This window comes from Agelaius tricolor, unplaced genomic scaffold (genome assembly GCF_023055355.1).
Source record: "Agelaius tricolor isolate 1412-34295 unplaced genomic scaffold, bAgeTri1.0.p SCAF_4, whole genome shotgun sequence".
NCBI lineage: Eukaryota > Metazoa > Chordata > Aves > Passeriformes > Icteridae > Agelaius > Agelaius tricolor.
This window is the reverse complement of record NW_027269264.1, coordinates 20,570,812-20,583,049: the sequence shown is the minus strand read 5'-3', so window position 1 is coordinate 20,583,049 and position 12,238 is coordinate 20,570,812. Positions and strand designations below refer to the sequence as shown.

Sequence of the window (12,238 nt, the reverse complement as noted above, 5' to 3'; positions counted from 1 at the left end):
GGTACTCCACTTGACACTAGCAGCAGTGCCAAGGCTCACTAGAATCTGAGGGCCTGGGCTTCCTGCCAGAGGGCCTGCCAGCAGGAAAACTGGTAGTGATGTTGTGAGAACATGAAGAGCACATAAACATTAAAAGCAGATACCAGGCCAAAAAGCACATAAGGTTGTCCCTGTTCTTTATGCAGCAAGAACTCTGAGTTTTACTTCTTCAGTGTCATAGACGAGTAATTCAGTGCCTTTACATCCAGATAGAAGTATTGCAGTTCCTGTGAGCAGTAATTCTGTGGCAGAATCTTTGTCTGCCAGATAGAGTCCTTTGATTGAAAATTCATAATTTATAGGCAAGACACTTGAAGAGAGAGTGAAAATTGAGCTCAGAAAATATCTCAGCAGCACTGGTCCTTGCAGATGTTTTTTTCTGGACAAAGGCTGACACTGCGTAATGTGCCCTAAAAAGACTTCCCTCTTTGCCAGAGATTTTCATTTCAGGACACCTAACACATGCTAAGGTTTGTTTACAGCCTTGTTTGCCAACAAAGATGAGGAAGTGTGTGCTCCAGAGCTGTATGAGTAAGGTCAATGTCAACCACAGATTCCTATACTCAACAACCACAGATCCCTCTATGGTACTCAGATCCCAACAGCTTTTTGAAATGGTCAAAAGGTGAGTAATGCCTGCCAACCTAATCTGCCATAAATGTATGCTAAATATAGTGAAAATGTGGTAAATTAGTATTTCTGCACCTCCCAGCTTGGTAGGTACTTCTAAACTGAGTTTTTTAACAGAACAGCATCCTTTTTTCATCATCATATTGGAGGGAAAAACCCCTTAGGGTCCTATATCAAAGCTAATATACATTAGCTTTGTCTTCTGTCAGATTGTGTCCCTGGCTCTTATTTGTTCTTCTCTGTTCTTGTTTCAGTTTGGGTCTGGTTTGTTTGTGTTTTATACAAATTAGTCATAGAAAGAAATTGCTCTGTTTGAATCAATGTCTCTTGCCATAGGTGTACTGCCTTTCTTCACTAAATTTGTATTTTAACTATCAATATTATTGCTGCTCCCAGGGGATTTTTGTTCATGGAGCTTAGGGTATCTCACAGCAGCAGATACCTCTTCTGGGAGATCTGTGTCAGAAAAAATGTGTGGAAAAATATCATTTTAATATCATACAAAAACTAGCAGATATTTCAAAATACAAAATATAGTAAAAAAATGGTGTAGAGCTAAAATAGTATAAACATGAACACACGATTGAAATTAACATTGTTTCTGAGCAAAGATAGCAAATTATTTTTTCCATAGTGCAGGCATTAGGAGAACAGGGTGGGATAAAGCCTAAAGTCATGAAATGAAGATGCCTCAAAGGGGAAACAGGGGAGCAGATCTCCAGTAAGGCTAATCCTTAGCTCATCTAGCTAGTAGATCACAATCCTCATTTAAACCCTGAAGAGGGAAGTAAACCCAGAACTGGTCACTCTTCCTTGTATCAGCAGCTTGTCTCCAGCAGACAGAGTGGTGATCCCAGGGCTTTGGCAGGCATTGCTGGCACAGAGCCATGCAATATTAATCTGGCATTCTGATAAAAGGCTTTAATTCTTCCTGAAGAGGCACGATTAGAACTGTTCCTTCATTTAATGTTGTTGCAAAGCTTTAACCTTTCTCACAGAGAAAATGTAGAAAATTGGCTCCCTAAGCACCTATTCACCATCCCAAGCTGCCGCAGTTCCTAAAGAGAAATGTTGCTGCCAGGATGTCTTGTAATGGCCATCAAAACCTACGTCAGTAGCTTTAACTAGAAGTAATTATTTTCATTAATTTTTTATCTGTATGGAATAGAATATGGTGCAGGCCAAATTCTGACCTCAGTCACATCTTGTTAAATCTTGAGAAACACTTCAATAGCTGTTAAAGAAATGTAAACTGTAAAAATTTAAGTGGTCTATAGCCTGGACATTGAGAATATAAACAGGAAATTTGCTGTCACTTCATACCAAGTCAATAAAGCTAACACAACCATACTTTATTTCTTTTAAGAGAAATGTTAGTGGCCACAAACATTTATTTTTCACATTTACAAATATTTCTGTACAAATGAATACAAATACAAATGAAGAAAATACAAGCAAGGAAGAGGAAGGGTTTGTCAAAAATGTGATTTCTCCTTTTGTGATACTTTTGTATTGAACCCTATAAAAAAAGAAAAAAAAAATCTGTTCTTTGTTGCCATAGCAATAGATTCCCAGGGTGAAATTATATCATACTGCCTTTCTTCTAGGTTTCTGCTATGTGCTATCACCACCCACTCTCCTTCATTAGAGTCAATTATCAGCAAAACCTCCCCACCCCCAGCCTTTATTCATCTGCATGTTTTGGGGTGGAGGATGCAATAGTTGTTGTTTTGACAGGTATAGAGACGACAAGTGAATTCTCAGTGTGCTGAGGAAGCACAGGATGTGCTGCCTGAAATGTTTCCAGTCCGGTCCCCTTTGACAATGCCTGTGAGCAGCCGTCCATCCGCAGTCTCATATCTCTTCTGCACATGCACTAACTGCTGGTGTCAGCTCTACAGCACTGCTCTCTGTCTCTTGGGAGAGATGGAAACAAGCACCTGCACTAGCCCCTCATTGCCAAAACAATATCAGATTTGAAGTACAACCCTGATTTTCTTAGGTTAAGTGCTGTTGCATTAATTCAGAGTGTCACCTTTCCTTTGCACCACAGCAACTTCAAAATTAACACCTCCGTAGCAGACAAACAGGCCAAGAAGAGCTTGCAGAACACACTCCCAAGTCTGAACACTGGAACACAATGTAATCTAATTTTAACAGGCTTGTACCAGGAAAGGAAAAATCCTGGCTTCCATGCAATTATTCTGAAACAATGTACCATTTCCACTCTCACGCTCAGTATCTAGCCAGGCATTTGAACTGTCTGGATATTTCTCCAACACTGGATTCACACATGCCTTTTCTTTAGCACTAAATCCTCCTAAGTCAAGTGGTTAAACAGTTAATTACTGTTAATTACTGACCTTGTTTAAATTATCCTGGTTCCATTACTTTACAGAACTGAAACAGTTTATCATACTGATTAACAGCAGCTGAAGAACTAGCCCTGGAAAACTTTCTGATGTTTAATATTACAGAATAGTTTTCACTTCATTTGGAATAGACGTTAGTGTTCTCTGGTGTTTCTTCATGTTCTCACTGGTCATGAAAGACAATGCAGCTGCAGATTTTCCAAGGCCATGGCAGAGACATGAGCTTCTTCATTCCTCCTCCTCTGGTCCCAGTCCTTCTCCATTACCACTGCTTTTGCTCCAGAGACAGAGGTCCTGTTTGTGAAGCTGAGTCACCAACCCACCTATCTCCCTCGCTTGTGTTCAAGACAGTCTCTCCCCTTGAGCAATATTCTATATTATATAGAATATACTATTTAAAACCGGGTTTTAAATAGTAATTTCTAGTATTTAATCTGAATTTACTCATATGTCTTTGTTATTCTTTCATGTATCATCACTAGATTTTTTTTGTTATTGTCCAGATTGTAAAATATCTTTGCTTGTCTAAATACTGGTATCTAATGTTAAAAAAAATAAAATAGAGAGAGAAAGAAAAAGGAGCTTTGAAAGTGCTTCACATAATATTATGCATTAGGTTTTTGCAACAATCTGATAGCTGAAGGTCATGTCTGTATGACAGAACTATTTCTCCTTGCCTGTCAGTTAAATTAGTTGCTAAATATGGTTTCAGGTACAAGACCCATCATTGTTAATGCATGTCTTTGTTAATTCAAGAATAAGATGTTCTGAATGCTTACTTCCCATTTAGTAATTCTTTATGGATACAATGGTATCTATTTGAGCAATACGCATATAAATAATGTATGATTTTTGTAGTGTGAATAGGAATGAATCATGATGCTACTTTTCTTATGAGAATGCTAGAATGACATTCTGTATTTAAATGGTGGACCCATGCTGCTCCCTATGTCTTGTAGTCAGGGTGAGATTCTGGATTTGAAAAGCAGTCCCTTTATTTAAGCACATAAGTTTGACTTTCACCCTTCATTTACAGGATACTACACACTGAGATGCTCACCCAGCAGAGTGATTACAAACTCTCCAGCCTGTACTAATGTAAGCAGTGGTTTACTCCACCAGATTAACAGCTGATACTGCTATGCCTAACATCTAGACCTCCAGATCTGCTTTGCCTGAATCTCAGGTTCAGATTCCTGTAAGAAGTTTCCATACTAATAGGAAGCTGTGACAATGACTAATAAATAATAAAATATATATTGGTTTTTGCAATACAGAAGTACCCTCACTTTTCACACCTGTTCTGTTTGTAACTGAGAAGCCTCTAGGGTATGTGGAGAAGGAAAATCCTTCAGGGACTCAGGATGTAAAATCCTACTGGGACAGTTGAGTATGTATGTATATGACTGCTGCTTTTCCTTTGAAAATTGTACAGAAAGAAGATAATCACTAAAATATACAACAGTAACCCATCCATTGTAGTACCTGAACTCATTAAGTCATTTGTTCAGCTTTATTTGTGATACAATAATAAATCAATTTAAGGGATGAAGTACAAAATTATTTGAAGGCATTCTGGAAAGGATTCATTCAGCTGAGAAAAATGGTTTTAACACTCCTTTTAATACACTCTGAACCACACATCATGGGAAGAGTTCAATACTGGTCCTCAACATTACACATACACCCTGTGTTAATTTTGAAATTATTATTTTATTAATAATAATAATAATAATAATTATTATTATTATTATTATTATTATTATTATTATTATTATTATTATTAATTTTGAAATTATTATTATTATTTAATTTTGAAATTATTATTTTGTCCCAGAGTCCTTCCTCCACCATTTTTACTCCCAGCTACAGCAGCAAAGAGTTGCTATGAGGTAAACTGTCTGGCTCTCTGATCCTCATCAGGCTTTTGTAACCATCCACAGCAAGGTTGGACATATCAAGGTTGTGTTACCTTGAACTAACAATGCAACTAGGTAAAATAAAGTGGAGGGGGAGAGTCTGGGGAAACAAACTTCAGCAGGCAATGGCGGAGCATCACAACCAGTACCACTTATACCAGGCAAACTTAAAGATCAAGCTCTGAAACTCAGAATTTCATCAGGATGGACTTTTTTTTATACCACAGGAAACTTACAAGTGACTTGATTAGAGTATTTGAACAATATACAGCATCTCTTAATCAGCTCTCCAAGATTATGTGTAATTTACATAACAGAAGCCTCTTGTGGTTTTTTTTTCCTCTTGCTTGATGAATCCCCAGTTTGCAGAAGTTTAGTTGTGCTTCTGTCTAGTTCTCTGTATGACATACACATGCACAGAGAAGCACTCAGCACAATCAGATTGTGTTGTGGGCAATACCTGGCAAAGGAACCTCACACAAAGGAAACTGAACACAAAATTCCAATTTCTCTCTTCAGAAATTAAGCATAATTATTTCATTGTCTGCTGTACATGTAAGCAAGATAGGCAGATGGAATGTATGGGCATGAAACATGCCACAGATGATTACTTTAGCTCCCTAACATCTAGAAGACAATTCTATACAAATTCTGTTTGTTGTAGATTCATGCTTAGGGTTGATTTGTTTTCAGAAATGCCCAAATACACAGAGCAAAGGCTGCAAGAGAGCTTTTTTTTTTTTTCATATGTCAATGATTTCACACATAGGCATTTCACAAATAGCTGGAGAGTGCTACTCCTTTAACACAACACCTATAGCTTGTCAGGGTGCTGGGCAGCTGATGCGTTCTTCCAGTTCATGATTTTCAAACTGCTGCCCTTGATTCCCCAGTACTTTGAGCAACCTGGATCATGTACTAGTCCCACAAAAGAAGTCTCCCACATTTCTACCTTTAAATATCACCTGCTAAATCTGTTCTGGTTTAACACTAGTCTTGCATTATCAGCTTTTCTCCAACAAAAATTGTGACAGGCACATGCAAGCACCAGTGTGAAGACTGAGGTTTTGATGAGTGTATACAGATTTGAGATTCCTGTGGTAAATGTGCTTTCAAAACCAAAGAGATAGTAACACTTGCTGTAGTAACAAGGTATTTTTTATGGACTCCACAGTAGTATATCTGTCAAGCCAGATTTGCTGAGACAGGAAAAATCCAGGGCAGCATTTAAAAGCATTAATGGCTTTAAATCCAGATTTTCACAGTGCATCCTTGAAGGAAACACTACTGTGTAGGTGTCTTGTCTCATGGTATCTGACAGAGACAGTCTTAGACTCTAATTGGAATAAGGAGTTAAGTGTTAGGATAACATCTTTTTTCAATCATCATCACTTATTTCAAGTCTTATACTGTGCACATCATGCAGAGCCTACAGACATTCTTCATGTACAGTTTAGTCATGCTTTGCTAAAAAAGAAAAAATATTTTCAGCAGCTAAATATACATCCATGGTTTGGGGATTAAACTCTATATCCAGCCTGCATTTCCCATGCCTTATCTGTAAAATTATACATTAAACACTACTCAGCATTTATTTCTAAGGATAAGGTTATGACCGCCACATTACTTTACTGTGTCAAAGGAATTTGAACCCACAGGTGGCTTTGGCAGGCAACGAGCCAAGGCCACATGTCACCAGGCACATTTACCTTCAAACACCTGACATCAGCAGGAAAGGGGAGTGGGAAGTTTGGTGAGTTAGAGCACCAAAATAAACTGCCACAGGCACTATCCCACCAATCTCTTCTACCCTTCACATGGGTTTCTCTAAAGCTGGTTCTCGTGTATGGTGAATGCATGGAGTACCTGTTCAGAATCTACACGTAAAATTACTTTACACCTAACTGTTACAGAGGTGTAGGAGAGGATAATTAAGGGAACCAACGTTTGCAAAGTATTTGAGGAGCACTGAATGAAAGTAATTGTATAAATTTAAGTTCTCTTATTAAATGTTTTTTTTTCTTTTGTACATATGTATACCTTGATTTCTTTGTTTCTATACTGATTGGAACTGTAGAGATTCCCTTAAAAAAGAAAAGAGAATAAATAGACATAAATACAGAACAGGAAATCTCTCTCATCCTGTCATCCATTACTTCATGAAACTTACTGATCAGTGCAAATAAGTTTTTGTTGTATCATACATTACTGGTAGGTCTGATGAACTTTTATATTTCAAAACTGAGTGGCAGGAAATCTAATGCCTATTGCATAAAACTGATGCAAAGCTCATGGTTTTATCACAGCAAATGTTATAAAATTTATTATTAAACATGCATATCACAATACTGAAATGACAGTCAAGTTCAAGGTTTATAGTGCAATATAGAGTACAAACAAGTCCCTCATGGTCCCTGTAAATTTCTTGAGGTAGCATGGGAATTACCCGTGTTGACTTCTACTTTCAAGTATAGATTTAGAATATCCTTTGGCCCGACTCAAGAAAATTTATGAAAAATGTAGTTACATATTTATTTTATTTTGTTTTTGTAGGAAACCAACTGTTTGAGCTCAGAATTAAAAAGTCAAAAAAACAAAGGATTTAGTCAAAATGTTTTGATTTGGAGTAAACATTCTTTTCAGAAAGAAACAGTTCTGACAAAAAATTCAAATCAAGCATTTGCAGATTATTTTGTATAAAGAAACACAGAGACCAAACCTACAAGTGAGAATTATTATAATTCAAAGGAATGTAATTGCTATTTAGCCCTGATTTTGATTAGTGATAATTCTTGGGTCATTTGTCAAAAGTTTTCATCACAGATCACAGTTCAGCTTCAGGGAAAATGATCTCTCCACCACAGATGTAATTCTTCCTATTTTCATCAACAGCTTGTATTTTTCAGTAGAGAAGAGCACGTGTTGTGGTATGTACATGGTACAGGTCCTTGATGAATAAACACATGAGTTTACAGGTGCTGGGTTAGCTGTAAGTCTCTTGGGAGATGAAAAAACTTTTTTTTCCTTTTTTTTTTTTCCTGAGGAACTGACCTAGAGAATAAAAAAGGCACTAATCAGTCTGAATACTTCCAGAACAGTGATGCTGATAATTTTCTATGAACTTTATTTCTACATGTCTTCCAAAAGACAGCAATTAAATGAATTTTTGCAATTTTAAACAACATAGTAGTTTTTTTACTGATTGAAAGGCTAAGGAATTATTTTCCCACCTAGAAAAACTTACTCTGCACCACTTAGCTGAGTCTAGTTACTGCCCTAAAAGTACTGCCTTATGAGGCTAGAGGTCCTACCTTGTCAGCAGCTTTAGGCCTTTTTGAATCAGTGTTTTCTGTCTACTTTCTGAGTGATGCAAGACCTAATCACAAAATGCACTGGCACACCCGGAGCAACTTTTCTAGGAGAAGTGCTTTGGGTTTACTAAAACTAAGTGGCTCTGTGACACCGGTTGTCACCTTTCAATTGTGCTATCATCCCTGATGTTTATGATGGATAGAGAAGCTCAATTTTTGAGACCAGTAACTAGACTGCTTTGTAAGAAATTAAAATAGGGATGGAAAACCTATAAATCAGCAGAGGCTATCACACATAACCCAGGAAATTGCTTCGTAGTCATGCTGAAAACAAATGCGGATCTCAAAAAGAAAACTATACACAGAAGAAGTAATATCCAGCCTAAGTAATTTATGTTCTTTGCCATAATTGGGATCTTACATTGTTAGGAGAGATATGTTACCTGGATGCCAGAAAATAATTTGACAGTGATATTGAAAAGACTTATCCTGAAACAATACACTTAATATGCCTCCTTGTCTGTTAACTTTGTGTAGGAAAGGCCGGGTAGGTTCAGGAGCCAAGTGGCTAAAGGGTGCTACACGTCACTTGACTTGCAGAAACAATGTAGCTTTCTTTTCACTTAACGCTGCTGGGCGATACACGTATTTGCAAGTTTGATTCTTTGTAATATTTACTGAGAAACAGGACACTTGCTTTTCAACACAACAAAACGTATGAGACACTTCACGTAGTTATCTGAGAGGCACAAATCACTCCTTTGAAAACACATTTGTTGTTACTAATCTTGCTCCTGAGCCTCTTTCACACTGAAATAACCACTATCACTCCTGATTTACAATGGTGTTAGTAAGGAGTTAATCTTACTTTATTATTTTTGTTATATTACAGTAAGTGAAAAAATCACACTGGCTTGAAATCATGGAACTATGAAATCATGGAGATTCTGCCACCAAGTTTATTAGGGCTGGACTTCATCCAATATGCTATTAAACCTGTAAGCATAAACCAAAATCACAGTTGCTGTATTATATTTGACAGCAATTTAGAATTATTTATTCCATTTACTGCATGTACAATCCAATAATTCTCATAAATGTCGATGAGCATTTTGAAGGCACAGCAATGGGACTGGGTTCTCACCAGGACTAACTGTTCCCAGACTGCCAGATGAGTCCCACCAGGAACTGGCAAGCCCTTTAAAAGATGACTGCATCAAACAAAACCAGGTGAGTACTCCTCTGAAGAAACAGGAACAGTGCTTCTGTTGGCAAACCTCTTCTTTTGTATCTGTGTATGCCATGGCAGGGATATGGCGTTGTGGCTGACTTCAGTCACATGAAGCATGACTCCTCCTCATGCATACAACGTGGTGACCTGTGCTGTTGCTGCTGCCACAAGAGATTCAAACACAGCCCTGTGGTCACTGAGGGGCCTGGACAACAGAATTCAGGCATCCCAGACCTAGATGGACAGGTGTCAGTTGCAAGATTTCCATCTTCTAATAGAGTTATTTAATGAAAGGGGAAAGAGAAACATTTAAGCAATTAATTTTTCTGTTGTTCCTTTGCATCTTGGTAATTATCTCAGTTATTGTGTATTGATTCCAATGTGCACATGCTTCACTTGTATCAATAGCAAAATTCCATTTCCTTTAGTTGAAGCAGGGTTGGTACATAAGGACTAGTACTGAATTGCATGTTTGAGCACTGCTTGCAATGCAAAATACATACAAGGTACAAGAAATATTACTCTTCTATGAGCTCAGGGCCCCCATAAAACATCCTGAAGTAAAGAAGTTAAACATCCTGAAGTAAAGAAGTTAAAAAACCCTGAAGAATCAAGCAAGGTTGGAGTGTTGGAAATTCCATGGACTGGCTACACTGGTTGTCCTTATTTTCAACAAAGGAACAATCTCCAAACCAAAATGAACTTTTGAACCTGCATCCTGTGTTAGTTAAAAGCCTGGAGGTGTGTTGAAAATCTGACAGCGTAAACTGTGCGAGTCATGACTTTGAAAACCTGTTAAATATGTAGAAGATGGGCTGAAGAAAAGGCAGAGCATCCATACTCCTGCATCTTTGGCTGTAAATGATAGAAGGGTGCATAGTTCTTGATCTAAACTCTTTGTTGTGTAACTTCACATCCAGCAATCCAACCAAATACCCTCCCTTCAATTTACAGATAACTTCAGTGGAGGTGAAAAACATTTCTGACACTTCCACAAGGTCATGCTGTAACTCATATAGAAAATATCAGGGATTCTGTACTTGTTGACCTGTATCTGAAGGTTAGGCTCTTTCAAGAGCTAAATCAAGCAGGAGTGAAATCATATGAGTGCATTGAACTTCCTTTTACCTTTGATGAGCAATTCTCTCTCTGAACAACTCCGAAGTTCAGATGGAACTTTAAAGTTGCTCAGTTATGTGACGTCATGTACTTTTCAAAGGCTGAAGAAAATGGATGGAGGAAAACAGAAAAAGCACTTGTGTCCAGAATGTAATCAGTACTCAACTTGGCATGGGACCAATATACTGCAGAAAATGTGAAGTGCTGGGAAATCTGAGCCAGAGAAGTGACAGAAGCACATAAGATGACATGAAAACACCAAATATAAGGTGCAACACCCTATAGAGGGAGTAGACTGTATCTTGTATTTTGGAAAATGGTGATTACTTTGTCCTGGTGAGAGAATACCTGCAAACAGCACGTAAGCATTTGCTTTGTGAGGTGCCCGAGAGCGCTGCCAGTGGCTGAGGCTCCCTTCTCCGTGCGGGCCGGGACCATCCGGCGTGGGCACGTGTGCCAGACAGATTACAGCCACCCTCCTGAGCTCGCCGCTGCTGGCGCGGCCCGGGGGCTCCGGACGGGGCGGGCGCTGGGGTGGGGACCTCTTCTTTGGTAGAGCAGGGAGCCAGCAGCGGCCGGGCGGAGGGCAGCAGCTGCCGGTCTCTCGGGGCTCACCCTGCCCGGGGCGCGGGGCGGGCGGCGGCGCGGGCTGCGGGAGGGCGCGGCCGGCGGCGCGCACACAATGGCCGTGCCGGGAGCCGCCCGCAGAGCCGCGCTGGGCGGGTCCCGCCGCCGCGGGCTGGCCGTGCCGGGCCGTGCCGTGCCGTGCCGTGCCGGGCCGTGCCGTGCCGGGCCGTGCCGAGAGGGGCGGGGCGGGGTGGGCGCACCTGGCCGAGGCGACGGGAGGCGGCGGCGGAGCTAGGGCGGGAGGCCGCGGCGAGGGGCGGAGGGCGGCGCGGCGGGCGGGCCGCTCCTCATTGGCCGTGCGGCCACACCGCGAGTGCCTGCGCGCCCGCCGGGAGCGGCCGCGGCGCTGTCGCCGCTTCCCAGGGCGCGGAGCGGCGGGAGGGCGAGCGGGTAAGCGGGAGGCGCCGCGGGACAACCGGTGCCGTTCGCCCCAGCCCGGCGGCTCGCCCGGGGTCAGATTGCGGAGGTGTCCGGGGGCGGGCCCCTGCCGCAGGCCCGGCGGCACGTCCCGGTTGACAGGACAACGGAGCCACTGAGGAATGCGGCGGGCGGCCGGCCGGCCGGGCTCCGGTGGCCGCCGCGGCGGCTGGGCGGCTGCCGCTGCCGGGGAAGGGGCGGGGGCGCGGAGCGCCGCTTTCTTCTCCCGGCGCTCGGGCAGGGACAGGGGAGGCGCTCTTCGGCCCGCGGGTGCCGCTTCCCTCGCGGGTGAGGAGGACGGGGAGAGCCCCCGGCGCCGGGAGGGACCGCGGGCAGGGGCGTTCACCTCTGCGCTCGTCCGCAGGGCGCGCAGCCGAACGCGGGGCGGCTCCGGGGCGCTGGTGATGAGGGCGCCGAGCAGGGGCTGAAGCCGGCGGCGGGCGGCGACCATGACGGTGTTCCGGCAGGAGAACCTGGAGGAGCACTACGAGACGGGCGAGGACCTTGGCAGGTGGGTGCGGGCGGATGGAGCCGTGTCCTCTGAGCGCGGCGGGGCAAGGGGCGAGGGCAGGC

The 12,238-nt window shown here is 41.9% G+C and overlaps 2 protein-coding genes across 3 annotated transcripts in view; one reads left to right on the top strand and one right to left on the bottom strand.

Annotated features, from left to right (window-relative positions):
* Nucleotides 1-12,238, bottom strand: part of LOC139588964 (transcriptional regulatory protein AlgP-like) — a 296,504-nt gene that overhangs the window by 95,854 nt on the left and 188,412 nt on the right. The gene's annotated exons all lie outside the window — the stretch shown is intronic.
* DAPK1 (death associated protein kinase 1) overlaps nucleotides 11,494-12,238 on the top strand; it is an 83,758-nt gene continuing 83,013 nt past the window's right edge. The window contains exons 1-2 of one of the 2 annotated variants that reach the window (XM_071424822.1): nucleotides 11,494-11,638; nucleotides 12,030-12,176. In XM_071424822.1, the coding sequence (XP_071280923.1) occupies nucleotides 12,115-12,176 (62 nt within the window). In that variant the 5' untranslated portion in view covers nucleotides 11,494-11,638; nucleotides 12,030-12,114. Of the gene's footprint in view, nucleotides 11,639-11,935; nucleotides 11,954-12,029; nucleotides 12,177-12,238 lie in introns of those variants that run through there. The other variant, XM_071424823.1, reaches the window with a different exon arrangement.